The 18489-nt window shown below is 41.0% G+C and overlaps 1 protein-coding gene across 1 annotated transcript in view; it reads right to left on the reverse strand.

Annotated features, from left to right (window-relative positions):
- LOC137631537 (testis-expressed protein 2) overlaps nucleotides 1–18198 on the reverse strand; it is a 39092-nt gene extending 20894 nt beyond the window's left edge. The window contains 4 exon segments of the mRNA XM_068363311.1: nucleotides 758–872; nucleotides 14061–15211; nucleotides 17762–17909; nucleotides 18027–18198. Coding sequence (XP_068219412.1) covers nucleotides 758–872; nucleotides 14061–15211; nucleotides 17762–17909; nucleotides 18027–18059 — 1447 coding nt within the window. The 5' untranslated portion in view covers nucleotides 18060–18198.
- Nucleotides 18199–18489: the final 291 nt, after the last annotated feature.

The following is an 18489-nucleotide window of genomic DNA, read 5'->3' on the forward strand; positions in this document are numbered from 1 at the left end:
AAATAAACAGGGATGCATTACAGTATATTATTCTGGGGAAAGTGTCATTTCAAGTCAGATACATAAAACAGCTTTCACATAATGGCAAATTACACAAACCTGACACCAGAAAAGATTGACAACTCTTTTTGGATCCTATCCTAAAGGTGAACAACTTTATCCTAAAAACTTAGCCACAATTTATCAGATATATTTTGCAGTCATCTCATTTATTGACTACTTGAAAATCTAAAACAACCAGATATTCAGTGTAATACTATGTTTGCCCTTCTGCTTGTGTAAATATGTATGGACACATACATAACTACACTACCAAGGACATATTCCTTCTTCCTACTTTTAAGAGATTTACACTATTTTGTAAAGTTAAGAGGGGCTGGGCAGCAATAAGGAAAAAAGATTAATTAGAAGGCTAAATTTTGGGTGGAGTTAAGGGTCAAAAGGGAAACTGCATAACCCTGTAATATCTAAAATAAACCAACAGCACAACAGCTCGGGGAGAACTAAGAAGCAGTATATGGGTCTAGTGCTTAAATGATATCCATGGTCCATACCCTGTACTGTGGCAATTGTTTTCCTGATTTAATATATTTAAACACCTTCCTCTCAATATTTAAATTTTGTAGATTTCTTTTGTTATTTCTCTTCACATGTACGATTGAAATTACATACTAGCCCTCTTTTCATCATAAATAAAGGTGATTTCCAAATTACTATTCACATTTGATTTATCTTATCTAAACTGGGAACTACTAACCTCTAAGATTGTCAATCTGTAATCTGGACCCCTGTAACCGTACCATTACCGAATGTGTGTGAGACACATGGTATGTATCAGGCGAGTAGTCTCCTTGAAGCTCATTCATCCACCCCTGAAAAATATGGAATGTACCAGTGAAATATGAAAATTATCTTACAATTAAATACACTTCTATGATATTACCATGACACATAATACAGAATTCAATGGTAAAGATGATAATTCATGATGATACATATCTTCAAGATCAAATAACTTTTAACCCTTAAATCTTAGGATTTACATCGGCCATTTATACATTGAGGCAGAGGCCCAAACAGGAAAGGAACCCAATTCAAAGTCCTGCGTCCTTACAGGATAGTAAAACTAAGCAGGACTTAGAGTTACACTTTTGTTGGTTAATTTCCGAGATGATTTAAATCAACCCAGAAAGAAAATTTTTTCTTTGCATTGCTATTTTCATTTACCATTAATATACACTATGAATGGTTTTCTTGTCAGTTAACTTTTAGGAGGGTTTAAATAAACCATAAAGGAAAGACCTTTAGTTTAAGTATTGCTATTTTCAGTTACCGTTTTACACATGCAATAGATGGTTTTTTAAAGTGCTATCATAATTCAATTTTAGCGATACCACATAGCAAAATTTCTAAACTGCAATAAAAACCCATAAATTTTATATTAACATCCATCCATCCATATACCAAGGCACTTCCCCCAATTTTGGGGGGTAGCCGACACCAACAATGAAACAAAACAAAAAGGGGACCTCTATTCTCTATGTTCCTTCAGCCTAATCAGGGACTCAACCGAGTTCAGCTGGTACTGCTAGGGTGCCACAGCCCAACCTCCCACATTTCCACCACAGATGAAGCTTCATAATGCTGACTCCCCTACTGCTGCTACCTCCGCGGTCATCTAAGGCACTGGAGGAAGCAGCAGGGCCTACTGGAACTGCGTCACAATCGCTCGCCATTCATTCCTATTTCTAGCACGCTCTCTTGCCTCTCTCAGATCTATCCTATCACCCAGAGCTTTCTTCACACCATCCATCCACCCAAACCTTGGCCTTCCTCTTGTACTTCTCCCATCAACTCTTGCATTCATCACCTTCTTTAGCAGACAACCATTTTCCATTCTCTCAACATGGCCAAACCACCTCAACACATTCATATCCACTCTAGCCGCTACCTCATTTCTTACACCCGTTCTCTCCCTCACCACTTCGTTCCTAACCCTATCTACTCGAGATACACCAGCCATACTCCTTAGACACTTCATCTCAAACACATTCAATTTCTGTCTCTCCATCACTTTCATTCCCCACAACTCCAATCCATACATCACAGTTGGTACAATCACTTTCTCATATAGAACTCTCTTTACATTCATGCCCAACCCTCTATTTTTTACTACTCCCTTAACTGCCCCCAACACTTTGCAACCTTCATTCATACTCTGACGTACATCTGCTTCCACTCCACCATTTGCTGCGACAACAGACCCCAAGTACTTAAACTGATCCACCTCCTCAAGTAACTCTCCATTCAACATGACATTCAACCTTGCACCACCTTCCCTTCTCGTACATCTCATAACCTTACTCTTACCCACATTAACTCTCAACTTCCTTCTCTCACACACCCTTCCAAATTCTGTCACTAGTCGGTCAAGCTTTTCTTCTGTGTCTGCAACCAGTATTATTCTGAAACTTACCTGCGAGTCAGTGGACTTACTAGCCTCATATAATTGTTATTTTTCCCCGATTGCTACCAGAATAAACTACATTTTTCCAGCTCGTACCAATTAGTTTGTCTACATTTCTCACTTGGAATTTTTTTCTTTGTTAGTAACAAAAAAAGTAAGAATAGCAATATAGATCTTCCCCAGGTTTTAAATTTTGTTTGTATTCAGGCTCTTTCACTGCAAGAAGGAGGGAGGTTTGCTGTTCTAAAAAGTCTGGGAAATCCTTCAGTCAGGACCTTGGGTGCTGTCCGTGGCAAGAGAGGGCTTCTCAGATTTCATTTTACTCTCTTCCTACTTCGTTGGGGGTTTCGGTTAAAGTTCAAAGTTACTTTAAAAAATTATTAAGACCTAAACATTGCTTTCAGAGGTCCACAAATTGTATTGCTGGAGAATAAAGTGGTACTGGATAAGATCATTCAGTCTCCATGATTTTAAAATTGACCTTTTTTAGTTCCAAGGGCTCAGGAGGTTGAAGCCCTGATCTAAAGGTTTCGAGACTAACAAATTCCACATAAAATTGCCCAACCGTCAGGCTGCTAGGTAACCAACCTTGATGCAAGCAAATTCTTTTTATTTTATTATTGTTTGGTGGTAGAAAACAGGAGTAACTCATTTAAATGACGCGGAAGTTTGTATGTGTGTAATAATTACATTTTTACATTTACAAGATAAAATGATATTTTGATTATAAAATAAATTTTTGAATATACTTACCCGGTGAATATATAATAGCTGATGTCTAGGACGGCTCGACAGATTCCAAAAACTCGCGAGCGATCGCCGTGAAGGTTGCGGGTGTGACCACCAGCGCCGACTATCGGCCAGATACCGCATATCCTTGTAAACATCTCCAGTTCTTCTCAGTCCCCTAGGTCTCTATCGGGGAGGAAGGGAGGGCCTTTAATTTATATATTCACCGGGTAAGTATATTCAAAAATTTATTTTATAATCAAAATATTTTTAAATATTAAACTTAGCCGGTGAATATATAATAGCTGATTCACACCCATGGTGGTGGGTAGAGACCAGTATTAATACAATAAAGGCGTATATGCTCATGAGTTTTTGACAATTATATCATAACAAAACCCAATTAAATATAGGTACCTGGTAAGGAAGCTGACTCTGACGATTACTCTGCCTTATTAGTCCGCTTTCCTCACGAAGCCCAGCCATCCTCTCAGGATGCTGAAAGACTCCCAGGAGCTGTTATATCCAGGGCGACCACCCATACAACAGGACCTCATCAAAACCCTTAATCTGGGCGCTCTCAAGAAACGACATTTGACCACCCGCCAAATCAAAAAGGATGCGAAAGACTTCTCAGTCTTCCGTACAACCCAAGACAAGATTAAAAACATTTCAAGAGAAGATTAAAAGGATATTGGGATTAAGGGAATGTAGTGGTAGAACCCTCACCCACTACTGCACTCGCTGCAACGAATGGACCCAGTGTGTAGCAGTCCTCATAAAGAGTCTGGACGTCTTTTAAGTAAAATGAAGCGAACACCGACTTGCTCCTCCAAAAGGTCGCGTCCATAATACTTCGCAGAGATCTGTTTTGCTTAAAAGCCACGGACGTTGCTATCGCTCTTACTTCGTGCGTCTTGACCTTAAGTAAACAACGATCTTCTTCACTTAAGTGAGAATGTGCCTCTCGGATTAAAAATCTAATAAAATACGATAAAGCATTTTTAGACATAGGCAATGAGGGCTTCTTAACGGAGCACCATAAGGCCTCAGACCCACCTCGTAAAGATCTGGTACGAGCTAAATAAAACTTAAGAGCTCTAACTGGGCACAGTACTCTTTCAACCTCGTTGCCCACGATCTCTGATAGGCAAGATATATCAAAAGATTTAGGCCAAGGACGAGAAGGCAGTTCATTTTTGGCCAAGAAACCAAGCTGAAGTGAACATGTGGCTTTATCTGTAGAGAAGCCGATGTTTTTACTAAAGGCATGGATCTCACTGACCCTTTTAGCCGAAGCCAAGCACACCAAAAAATGTGTCTTGAGGGTGAGATCCTTCAGGGAGGCTGAATTTAATGGTTCAAACCTGTCTGACATAAGGAACTGTAGGACCACGTCCAAGTTCCAAGCAGGAGTCGAAATACGACGCTCCTTGGAAGTCTCGAAAGACTTGAGCAGGTCTTGGAGATCTTTGTTATTAGAAAGATCCAAACCCTTATGCCTGAAAACAGAAGCTAACATGCTTCTGTAGCCTTTAATGGTGGATGCAGAGAGGGAGCGACCGTTTCTCAGATAAGGCAGAAAATTCACAATCTGCGCTACAGAGGCACTTGGAAGAGGAAATAGATGAGGACTTGCACCAGTCTCTAAATACCTCCCATTTCGACTGATAGATCCTGATGGTAGAGGATCTTCTAGCCCTCGCGATCGCTCTAGCTGCCTCCTTCGAAAACCCTCGAGCTCAAGAGAGTCTTTCGATAGTCTGAAGGCAGTTAGACGAAGCGTGGGGAGGCTTTGATAAAATCTCTTTACGTGAGGCTGTCGCAAGAGATCCATCCGTAACGGCAGACTTCTTGGAACGTCTACCAGCCATAGAAGTACCTCTGTGAACCACTCTCTCGCGGGCCAGAGTGGAGCAACCAATGTCAACCTGGTCCCTTCGTGAGAGGTGAACTTCTGCAGCACCTTGTTTAGGATCTTGAAAGGTGGAAAGGCATAAACGTCCAGGTGAGACCAGTCCAGCAGGAAAGCGTCTATGTGGGCTGCCTCTGGATCTGGAACTGGAAAGCAGTAAGTCGAGAGCCTCTTTGTCAGAGAAGTCGCAAAAAGATCTATGGTGGGTTGACCCCATGTCATCCATAGCTTCTCGCACACAGTCTTATGCAACGTCCACTCCATGGAGATGACTTGTCCTCTTCTGCTGAGGCAGTCCGCCAAGACATTCATTTTTCCTTGCACAAATCTTGCCAAAGGAGAGATGTTACTTGCCTTAAATGGAGTTCCTTCTGATCCGTGGATCAAAGACCCGAGCATTCCAGACTGTCCAGTGGAGCTCCCTAACCCAAATCCGATGCATCTGAATACAACACATGGTTTGGGTTCTTGATCGCAAGAGAAAGACCTTCTCGAAGTCTGATGTTGCTGTCCCACCAAGTCAGACATGTCTAGACTGAGTTGGAGATTGCAGAGATACTCTCTAAGCCCTTCTCCTTGTTCCAATGGTTTAGGTGAAATTGGAGAGGGCATAGGTTGAGTCTCCCCAGAGAGATAAACTACTCCAGCGATGAAAGAGTTCCCACGAGGCTAGTTCAAACTCTTACAGAGCAACTGTTTTTCTCTTGCAAGTGAAGGACTTTTAACAGAGCTTGTTCCATTCTTGTGGGAGACGAAAAAGCCCGAAAAATCAGACACTGTATCTCCATTCCCAAATAAAGAATAGTCTGGGATGGGGTACTGTAAGTTACGACTTCTCTACGTTCACTATGAGACCTAGCTCCTTGGTTAGGTCTAATGTCCATTAGAGGCTCTCCAGACAGCGATATAATGACGACGCCCTGATTAGCCAGTCGTCAAAATAAAGGGAGGCTCTGAATCCTCAAAAAATGTAGAAAGCTTGCTACATTTTGAAAGGGCCTTGTAAAAACAAGAGGAGCAGGAATGAGGCCGAAGTACAGTGCTCGACATTGGTACATTACTTTCCCGTCCACAAACCTCAGATGTTGTTGAAAGTTTGGATGAATCGGGATGTGGAAGTATGCATCCTGAAGGTCGAGAGAGACCATCCAGTCGCCTTCCCTTACTGCTGCCAAGACAGATTTGGTAGTCTTCATCGTGAAGTTTGTCTTGACAATGAACACATTGAGCGCATTTACATCTTAAGTACTCCTGCAGTGAACGTGGCTGCCAGATCATTGGAGCCATCCCTGATAGCCTTGTTCCTGCAGTGAACGTGGCTGTCAGATCATTGGAGCCATCCCTGATAGCCTTGTTCATGCATGACATAATTGTACAGCAATACATTGACAGCTGGAGACCTTCTTACTTAAGGCTCCCAGGGACCAATCCAACAAATAAAAACTTCAAACGCTCGAAAAAAAACTCCTAACAGGAGATGGTCTAGCTCTGAAGCCGACCATAAAATCTTGGAGCGTCTCATGGCCAGGCGACGGGGAGAGTCTATGAGGCTTGAGAAGTCTCCCTGGGCAGAGGCAGGAACTCCCAAGCCGAGAACTTCTCCCGTGTCATACCAGACGCTCGCTCTAGAAGCCAGTTTAAAAGGAGGGAAAGCAAAGGCTGTCTCCCCCAAACTCCTCCTGGTGATCAACCAGTCGCCTAGCAAACGTAAAGCTCTCTTAGAAGAGCGAGAGAGCACTAGCTTAGAAAACGACGGCTTCGAAGTAGCTAGGCCTAGCGTAAACTCTGACGAAGGCGAACGAGGAGCAGCAGTTACAAAATGGTCCGGAAAAAGATCCTTAAAAATCAGCATGATTTTTTCAAAGTCCATAGAGGGCTGAGCAGCTTTAGGCTCCTCTCCGTCTGACAAAGTCCCCAAAGGAATATCAGTAGGAGGAGGATCAGCAACTTCCTCATCTGAAGAAACCTCGTCCGACAATTGCCGAGTCTCATGAAAAGGAGAGACCTGCCGCGGCGGCAACGCTTGACAGGCAATGTCAACAAGCAAAGGAGCAGCAGTAGCAGTAGAGGAAGCGACGTCACGCCGCTGCTGAAAGGACTGAAATCCTTGTGACTGACCAACAACAACAACTGAAGTTGATTGACGCTCGACGTCACGTCGGAACTGCCTTGAATGCATAGACTGAGCAGGCAAAACAACCTTCGACTGCGGTGATTGACGCTCAACGTCAAGTCGAGGCAACTGAGCCGGTCGGCGAACGTCAGGTCGGGGCTGCGGAGGCAGCGGCTGAACGTCAACACGAGACTGCGGCAGCGGCTGAACGTCAACACGAGACTGCGGCAGCGGCTGAAAGTCAACACGAGACTGCAGCGAGGGAGGATCCATGTCACGTGACTGACGTGAAAAACTACTGACATCACGTTTCAAAGTACAAGAAACGTCAGCACTAACGTCAAACGGACGAGTAAATGCTCGTTTGGGCGGCTCATACTTCTCCATAAGGGAGGCAAGCTTAGTCTGCATGTCCTGCAGGACAACCCATTTAGGATCAACGGAAGTCGGAACGGGCCGAGACGACGGTAACGTCTGTGTTGGCAAAACATTGCCTTTACCGCAACCCTCGGACCCCGTGTTACGCTTGCGTTAAATAGGCAAACAGTCTTCCGACGACTGCAAAGGGTTAGAGCTGTCCCAATGGCTACAGCCAGGACGCTGGACCTGTCCTGAAGGGACTGACTTTCGCTTCAAGGGTCTAGAAACCTTGCGCCAAGGTTTCTTTTGCGAAAAGTCTTCGGATGACGAGGAGAACACAGTCTCACCCGTCTTATGGTAAGGGCGATCTTGACGAGAAACGTCCGATACCAAAGAGGGAACGTCTGTACGTTGGTTAAAGCCTCTCGTCCCCTAAGTCCTACGACATTACTTCTCCCTGGTGCAGGGGAGCCTGAAAGAGGTCTCGGACTAGGGGAGCGACAAGCACGAACAAACGAACCCTCCGCAACACAGAACGTGTTTTTTGCACTTACTTCACTGATATTGTATTTTTCAATAATTTCACATTAGGCATGAATAAAACTGATTTCTACCTGAAGCACGCAATTCTCCCTTACATCAAAAGGTTATAATTGCGAAATGAGTCGTATAATGTAAGCACATTAGTACAAAATGAAAAACACATGCAAAAATCAATAAACATATACATATATATCGAATAAAACGGAAATATATAAAGTTAAAAAGGATCAGTGACTGGGGAGGAGACTAAACACTAGTTCACTAAAGACTACGTTTTCAATCTCTCACCGTACAGTGCCTTGGGACGAGAATAAAAACTAAAAACGTTTTATCCTCTCTCCCCGTACAGAGACTTGGGACGAGAGTAAAAAACTGAATCGAGAACAACGTTACTCGCTCCCAAACTCCTTGTACAGAGACTTGGGACGAGAATAAAGATCGGATCGTTCTCTCTTTCTCTCTCTCTCTTGTCACACACAAGAGAATTGCCCACTCACCCTTTGTCAATAAACAGGTTATTTGACCAAAGGAAAAAACTGAAAGGACTAAGAAATTGAAAATTAACAAGTTCCTTTAAATTAGTATCTAAAACACTTCAGTTTGAAAGAAGAATGAACAAAACGTCAAAATCGATTTACTCTTTCTGCAAAGTGAAACCGTGATTCTCTCTTTCTCTATCGTAACGATAGAGCGCAAACTGCGTAGCATAAATAAACCAAACGTTAGTTCATCTTTGAAAAAAAAACAGCACGAAGACTATTCAAAGAATATATTTCTTAAAATATTTTCTAAAAAATATTCATTTCATAACTCTTACAGAGCAATTGATTTAAACTTAACAAAAATAAAAGTTGAATGGGCTCAACGTTGTTTAACTTCGTTTTCCAAGTTAGGACCGCCTACAAGGAATAGGTAAAGGCCGCATATAAACAAAACATAAAATTTATCTTGATGTTTAGTATAAATGGAAAGCTAATCGAAGAGGCCTAATAAAGGCGGGTGAGATATAAAATATATAGAGGAAAATCTATAAATATCAACAATAATTTATAACGTGATAAAATAATTACTAAAAGCCTTAAACACACTTCCGTACACTGAGGGAAGGGTCGGCCATCTTTACTCTATGGAAAAACCAGAGATAAAAAAAAAAAGCACTTTTCCTCTCCTTTCAAAAGCATTTCTTTTGAAGATAGTATTGAATAATCCAACACGGCGAAAGCAATAAAACCAAAACCAAGTACTTCACCAATTCGGTAGAAAACTCGAGGTCATAAAGCGAGTGGAACCAACTTGTCGACAAGACCGACAGAGAAGAACTGGAGATGTTTACAAGTATATGCGGTATCTGGCCGATAGTCGGCGCTGGTGGTCACACCCGCAACCTTCACGGCGATCGCTCGCGAGTTTTTGGAATCTGTCGAGCCGTCCGAGACGTCAGCTATTATATATTCACCGGCTAAGTTTAATATTTAAAAACATATGTTCACATAAACTGCGTAATCATACTACATAGAAGAGTACCCACCTCTAATACTCTCTCCCTCAAGGACAGATCAATTCTATAAAATACCTGTAATGAGCATAGTACTGTACTTTAATTTCTCTTAAGGTATGCATGCAAACTCCATACTGTACTCATAATGACTAAAAAATCTACTACTACTGTTCCAAGACTCACTGTACTGTATATCTAAATAGTGCTTTAATAACTAATCAGCATACATTAGCATGGGTTTATCATGAAAAAATAATTAAAACATTCTAAAATCATTATTTATACATACATACATATACCGAGGCACGTCTCCCAATTTTTGGGGGGTAGCCGACATCAAACAAATGAAACAAAAAAGGGGACCTTTTATATATACAGTGAACCCTCGCTACTTCGCGGTTCGACAATCGCGGATTCACCACTTCGCGGGGTTTTTCCATAACCCATATATATATACATATCGCGGATTTTCCGGAAAATTCGAATATACCGCGAAATCTGAAGACCCCCAAATACGATATTTTGTTACCTGTAATTCCATTAATACTGTAATTAGTAATATCTGCTCTTACTGATTGTTCATTGCATTACATATAATATATAATTCAGCACAGAAAGAAATAAAACACGAAAAGAGAATGTGATCATACGATAATTCAGTACGTAGTAAAATTAAATCGAACATGAAACGCAAATCAGATGCAGTCATACCATATTAGAATGGTGTGTACTGTAATGGATGTGCTTCTTTTCCATGAATCTTTTGTATATATACGTACGTAGTACAGTACTGCATCCAATAATATTCTTTGTTGCAAAAATCACATTTCGAATAAGCGTACGAGAGAGAGAGAGAGAGAGAGAGAGAGAGAGAGAGAGAGAGAGAGAGAGAGAGAGAGAGAGAGAGAGAGAGAGAGAGAGAGAGAGAGAGAGAGGCGTAAAATAGCGTAAGTAAATTTTTATTATTATTGTTATTATTATTATTATTGTTGTTGTTGTTAATAAAATTATTATTGTTATTATTATTATCATTATTATTATTATTATTACTGTACAGTATTATTATCATTATTTATTATTATTACGGTATTGTACTTAATCTACGTACGTTCAGTATGCGCGGGGCATCTTCTATGAGTAACCAACGCATCATAGTACTGTAAGACGGGTTGTGATTGGTTCAAGCGCTGATAGATGACGAATCAGAACTCAAGTTTTGTTATCTAGCCTGTGATTGGTGTTTTGCCCGCATCTCCTACCCGCAGCATCAAAGTTCTCGCGGGGCTGGATCGTCCACTCTCTGTTACCGCGTATCGCTGAGTAGACGTTCTTAAGTTTGTGAAGTTTAATCTGTGCTGTGTGCGACTGTTTTAAGTTTAACTTTTTGTTGAACTTTCTGTTAAATCCTACTGTACAATGCCTCCCAAGCGTTCTGCTTCTAGTAAGGCTGGTAGTGAGCCTAAACGCCACCGAAGGATGATGACGATAGCTGAGAAGGTTACGCTTCTCGACATGTTAAAAGATGGTAGAAGTTACGCGGCCGCCGGCCGCCATTTTGGCATCAACGAATCCACCGTTCGCTATATCAAAAAGGACGAGGCGAACATTAGAAAGACGGCTGCAATCACCTTTAGCAGATCAGCGAAGCGAGTCGTTACAACGCGTAATAAAACGATCGTACGCATGGAAGGTGCTTTAGCTGTGTGGATTGCCGACTGCCGGAAGAAGAACATAGCCTTGGATACGAACACCATCCAAACAAAGGCTTTGAGTTTATATGAGAATTTTGCTGCAAAGGAACCTAAAGACGACGACGGCAACCATGCTGAAGATGATGATGATGCAGATGATCCTCAACCAGGGACATCCACTGATTCCCAGCCTCAGAAACGTTTTTCCGCAAGCAAAGGATGGTTCGCGAAGTTTCAGAAACGCTTCGCCCTGAAAAGCGTTTCCCTGCATGGGGAGTCTGCTTCCGCTGACACTGCCGCTGCTGAAACTTACGTGAACCAGACGTTCAAGAATATTATCGCCGAAGGTGGATACAAGCCGGAACAAGTCTTTAATATGGATGAGACTGGCTTGTTTTGGAAGAGAATGCCGTCGCGAACTTTCCTGTTCAAAGAGGAAGCCAAAGCCTCTGGCTTTAAGGCATTCAAGGATCGCGTTACCCTCGTGATGTGTGGCAATGCTGCTGGATTTTTGTTAAAGCCGGGGCTTATTTATAAGTCGAAAAATCCTTGCGCTTTGAAAAATAAAAATAAGAATCTCCTTCCCGTGTACTGGATGCATAATCCAAAAGCATGGATTACGAAGATGCTGACCTCCAACTGGTTCCACCAGTGTTTCATCCCGCAAGTCAGTCAATATCTCTTAGAGAAGGGTTTGCCATTCAAGATCCTTCTCCTTATGGATAACGCTGGTGGACACGCAACTGACCTGTCGCGTGAGGGCGTTCAGGTTGAGTTCCTGCCACCCAACACCACGTCATTAATTCAACCGATGGACCAGGGGGTTATCAGGGCGTTCAAGGCCCTCTACACGAAGAATACCTTGGCGGACCTCGTTGCGTGTGTGGATGCTGCCCAAGATGACGAGGATGAAGATTTCAACTTGAAGGCGTACTGGCGGCAGTACACCATAGCCACGTGCCTGCAGAATATTCAGAAGGCACTTCAAGAGATGAAACCTGCAACCGTGAATGCGAGCTGGAAGAAGTTGTGGCCCGATATTGTTTACGACGACAAGGGATTTACTCCGTCGGAAATCCAACACTCTGCAATACGGAAATCTGTGCAGTTGGCTGCCATAATTGGAGGTGACGGGTTTGGCGACATGACGACTGAAGACGTCGACGAGTTGTTGGACTGCCATTCCCAGCCCCTAACTGACGCAGACCTCGAAGACCTGACGAAATCGGCAAGTGAGGAAGAGAGTGAGGGTACCCAGGAAGAGACCCAAGAAAATGTCGAAGAAACGGGCTTAACATTAGAACGGCTTGCCAAGTTCTGCAACCATATCAAGGAGGCGAAAGAAATGTTACAAGAGTGGGACGAGGAAATGGTTCGCTCGATGCAATTCTCCAACAAGGTCGATGACATCATGACTCCCTACAGGATGCTCTTGGATCGAAAAAAGAAGCAGCGGCAACAACTTCCGATCACAATGTTCTTCCAGCCTCGCAAAAAAGAGCCAGTTCCTCCTGCTAGTACGCCTTCGGAAGAAATTGAAGAAGTTTCCCAGGAAGAAGTTGAAGAGGTGTCCCAGGAAAAGACACCTCCGTCTGAAGAGACGTAAAATACTATCATTGACTGCACAGTAGAACACATCATCAGCTTCATCATCATCATTTCTACTGTGCAGCAAATTCATCGCCATCACCATTCAAGTTTTTCTTCAACTTCTTTCGTGGTGAGTACAGTAACAATCTTTATTTTTTACTTTAATATTCTTACTGCCTGTTTTATAGTTTAGTAATGTACGTACTGTATGCATTAAGTTAAAGGGAAGGTTTTAAAAGTCTACATGTTGTAACCTATCATATTTTTTTTGTTTAAAATTTACATTTACGTACGTAAAACAATCTCTCTCTCTCTCTCTCTCTCTCTCTCTCTCTCTCTCTCTCTCTCTCTCTCTCTCTCTCTCTCTCTCTCTCTCTCTCTCTCGTAAATTGTTTTCCTGCTTTGCTACGTACAAGTACTGTATAATTTATATTTGTAAGGTAACATATTTTGTAAATGCTTTTACTGTAAATACTGTATGTACTGTATCATTATTTATCACTATCATCATGCGCGTTAAATGCCTTGTTTGTTCTGAGCGTGGTTGTTTACTGAGCGTACACGCCGTCGTTTCAGGCGGCGTCATAAAGAAAAAGATTTCATTTGGAAGTCCTAAGAAAAATACGTAAACTAAAACATTGGTAATAAAAAAATCAACATACAGTACTGTATAATCAATATAATCGATGCAAAAACTAACCTATACATATATGTGTACACTAAATGAGTTTGTTTCTTCATTATGATCAGAGATGAACGTAAACAAAACATTGGTTGCCATTTTTTATCGTGCTTTTTAGGTGTTTAGGAAACGCATGATATAAAATCGCCTTTAATATTTGTGCCTGTTTTAGTTTAGGGTGCTGTAGTACATGCATTAAGTGTTCTGTACATTAAAGGGTGGTTTGTTAACAGTACTACGTACAAGGGAAGGTTTTAAAAGTCCGAATATACATGTTAAATAAATAGGTAAATATGATGTCACTACTTCGCGGATTTTCACCTATTGCGCCCGCGTCTGGAACCTATCTACCGCGATAAACGAGGGTTTACTGTACAGCAAATACACGCATAGACTATAAAACCTTCTCACTATCAGTATCTATAGTAAGTAGCCATAAATATCCAAAGCTCCAAAAGACTGAATACTATACCTTGTGCAGTTGTTTATCTTCATATGTAGGTAAGGTTAACAACACTGGTCCATCATCAACGAAGGGCTGTATCGACGGGGATGGAATCAAGAAATGAAGAAGGCAATAAAACGTAATTCCGGCGACGCTTATGCCTAGCACCAACCCTGCCAGAAACCTTGGCAATGGTAAAATAAAACAAATTATAAATAAACCTATGCTAACTTTGGTCAACAAGCTCATTGATATTGGCAACACTTTCACCAAATTCAAAAATTGTTCCTTCATTGTCATCTCTTTCAATCCCTCAGCCATCAAATGAACAGCCTGCTTCTTAGGTGATGGTCTAGCTGTTTTGGCCCCTCCAACAACAGCCTGGTCACCATCTTTTTCAATTACAGAAACACCTCCATCAACTTCTGCTACATCTTCATTAAAAATGCATGGATCTTCATGAGCTTCCACTGCTTTATCCACTTCACTCTCATCACACTCAAGCAGCATCTCCTCGTCTAAACCCTCATCACGACCCAAAAGAGATGTAAACACAAATGGTTTGCTTTTCGAATTTTCCTTGGTATTTTTGGCATTTTCTTTACTACTACGACGATTTCGTAACTCTGAAATCTTTGGTCTGATACTACCCAATTCAGATTTTAATTTACTTGTGTGCTCACTTATATCTTGCACAATGCTTGTCTTTGTCTTTGGTGGGGACCCTGTGATTTCTGTCTCTGTCTTTTGCACATTATCAATGGACTTCTTTTCTTTAAATGTGGGCGATTTATCTTCACTGACTGACCCACCATCACTCTCAGTTGAGCCATCGCCTGCAAATCCCAAACGATCCCTGTCCCTCTCTTTTTCGATCTTGCCTTCCTTTTCCTTCTTTTCACTTCGAATTTCATTAATTTTATCTTCAAAAGTCTTTGTAAGTCTAGAAAGAAGGCTGCCCGACTCTTGTGTTTTACTTGTAGTGGCAGCACTGGAAGTTTCTGGTATGGTCCCACAATTACTATCCAAACTCGAGGAACGCTTGCCAAGAGAACGACCAGCATGCTCTTTCACTGGGGATGCTTCACGCAAAGACTCTGCTCGTGGAACTGCTGTCACAGGAGCCACATCTAAAGATGGTCCTATAGACACTTCACTTGAAGGGTCTTCTTCATCCACTGCAAAGACAAAATAAAACCAAATCATTAGCTATCTCAAGAAGAATGTCCTCTTGTCACATATACAGAATATAAAATTAACTGTAAATAATATACCACCATTTCTCATGTTCCAACTACATTTCAAGAAATTTTCCACAAAATGTTTTACAAAATAAGAGATCTCATATCTACCAGAGTTATGGATCAAAGTTCATTGCGAGTAAGTGAGAGGAAAATCTACAATCTTCCTTTTTACATCTTCTCATACCCTACCTTTGAATTCAAAATTTCCAAATCTAGTATGTTTGACATAAAAGTTTTAAAATAATAAGTATCATATCAAAAGTACTGTACAACAAAAACTATAAAATCACAAAAAAGGCAAAGTTAGAATAAGAAAAGAAACAATTGCAAAAGCTAATTTGACATCAAGGTTAATAAAAAAAAAAAAAACCTGACAAGGCAGAGATGTGACCACTCCAACATAATCAAACCTCTCGAGTATTTCATTCAAAATACATTATCTGACCTCCTTACCATCCAAGATTACAGAAAAAAAGGGACAAAGGAACTATAATGTTTGTTCTCACACAATAAAGAGGCCCCACACAAGAAAGTCAGTCACAATCTACTGTCAAGGATGTGAAAAGTTTTACCTCATGTTTCCAGACATTCAATTCCAACATGAAGTGTAAGGAGAAAAAAAAAAAAAAAAAAAAAAAAAAAAAAAAAAAAAAAAAAAAAAAAAAAAAAAAAAAAAAAAAAAAAAGAGAGAGAGAGAGAGAGAGAGAGAGAGAGAGAGAGAGAGAGAGAGAGAGAGAGAGAGAGAGAGAGAGAGAGAGAGAGAGAGAGAGAGAGAGAGAAGAGAGAGAGAGAGAGAGAGAGAGAGGAGAGAGAGAGAGAGAGAGAGAGAGAGAGAGAGAGAGAGAGAGAGAGAGAGAGAGAATTATTCTAGTACAGAAAAGCTATATTGGTAAGATTAAGAGAAAGTACCTCTTAAGATTCTTGGTTAACAGAAACATGGAAATTTGCACTGTGAATTGCAAAGATGCTAAAAAGGCATTTGTTGAAGAATGTCAAAGGCACTTGGATTTTGTTTCACATACCACAGCAAGTGTATTAATTGCAACGAGACAGGTAAAGAAGATGCCCGGGAGGACCTACATTATAGCACAAGAAAAAGAAATTCCCAGTCAAAAGCCCATGAAAGACTGCCCAACTCTGCTGTTTTGGGCTAATGCAAAATCAAACATCTCCTGGTGTATCACGCAGAATATCCACGAGCCTTCAAGAAGTGCAAGGAGTAGAGGAAGCAATTGAACGTTATGGGGAGGCTAACACAAAGGCTTGGGTGATCCGCACCTTGTTTGTGGACTGGATCAATGAGATTTTTGGTCCCTAGGTCAAAAAGTACATTTTGGAGAACTTCCCCCTCCAAGCCTTCTTACTTATGGACAATGCTCCTGAAGATAACGATAGACGAGATCAAATTCATCAAAATCAAGTTTCTGTCACCAACACCCCTCCAGTACCCCAAGACAGGAATCAGCAGGTGATCTTGAATTTGAAAAAGCTTTACACAAAAGAATCGTTCCAGTGATGCTTCAAGGTCACCGAGAGCCCCACCTCTCCTTCCTAGATTTTGGGAAACATTTATACATTATCAACTGGCTCAAAATGATTGACAAAGACTGGAAAGGAGTCACCAACAGAACCCTCAATTCTGCTTATAGATGACTGTAACCTGAACGTTTTCTAGAACGTAATTTTGATGGATTCGAACCAATGCAGGAGGCAGTTGACAAATAAATTGTGTCCTTGGGAATGACAAATGGAACAGTGAGCAGCTGAAAACCAAGATGATGTTGGAGTTGCACAGGGAGTACAACCATGGAGTTGTTGGAGTTACAAAGGGAGTGCAACAAAGGAGCTATTGAAGTTGCATAAGAATTAGCAACAAGATGGTCGAGATTTCAACCCTACAAAATTTTATAGAAACAAACACCCAGATAAGACGTACTCAACGAGAAGCGAAAGGATAAAAACACTCTCTCTAGCAATTCATAGACTTGGCAAGAATAACGCAAGAGAATACTTAGTCATCTCGCTTCTCAAGCACTCTCTCGCTTACATGATGCCACAATCTACACTGTAAAATGGGGATGATTACGCCCATAAAGTAGCAAGTAGATTAATAGTAAGTTTAGTCACAACTGATGCAGCGTCCAATATACAATTTCTAAGAAGTATAATAAATACAGTAGATTAAACAACCTTAAGAGAGGATGCAAAAATACTGTACAGTACATCCGTCCTAATGGCAGTCAAAGTCAAATGTGAAGTCTTTGACAGGCAGGTGGGCAAGGCTACTCAACCACGCTCACCACCTGTTGTTACCTGCCTCGTTAACGATTTCAACGGCCGTTCCAACTCCGCTGATGACATTCCTTATCTTAAAAGTATGAAAGATTTGTATAGGTGTACAGTATGTAGGACAAACCATTCTTATAAACACACCATAGCTGGCCACACTGTTGCCTATTAAAATTAAAATTCTGATTAACATACCATCTTCTGTATCAGATACTTGTGTTACATTATCTGCTGAAGGATTAAACCTGAAGCTGATACTTGGAACACTCTGTCCTGCTGGTCGTCCTTTGAGCAAGGCTAAGGAGATCTTCGGGCTGCTATCTCGGCCGCTCATTGTTGCAGCCTAAAATACAGGGTAGTCATTATTACTTGGAAAAATTTTCTATCTCACAAATATGAATAAACAAGGAAAAAAAAGTTAAATAAAACAAAGGCCTTTTAAAACTTAAGCAAATTTTACCTTAACATTTTCCCAAAATGCTTGCGACTTCATTATGCACAATGCGCAACTTTAATACGCACTATAAAATCACTATTTCAAACACAATGACACTGCCAATATGACACCAAATATCCCAAGCAATTGCAAATAAAGTCTTCAGAACTGTTTGAATTTAACGACTCAGCAGCAACAACATAGTCACAGACCAAATTAATCCACATCACTCAGAGTCAGGCAGTGAATCTTATCAATGATAAAAACAGAATAGCTAAGTACTTTGTAAGCAAAAAAATTATTCAGTATTGTTTACCAGATTGTAATCAGCAATTCACTGATATGAGAACAAGGTTACAACAAAGTAGTGCTAAGTCTGTACCAAATGCCCTTTATGGACATTCTTATTCACTTCCTGCATAATGTAATGTTGCATTTACCAGTAATTAATTTCTTCTGAATGAACTACATAATTACATAAACCACT

This window comes from Palaemon carinicauda, chromosome 40, assembly GCF_036898095.1.
Source record: "Palaemon carinicauda isolate YSFRI2023 chromosome 40, ASM3689809v2, whole genome shotgun sequence".
Taxonomy (NCBI): Eukaryota; Metazoa; Arthropoda; class Malacostraca; order Decapoda; family Palaemonidae; genus Palaemon; species Palaemon carinicauda.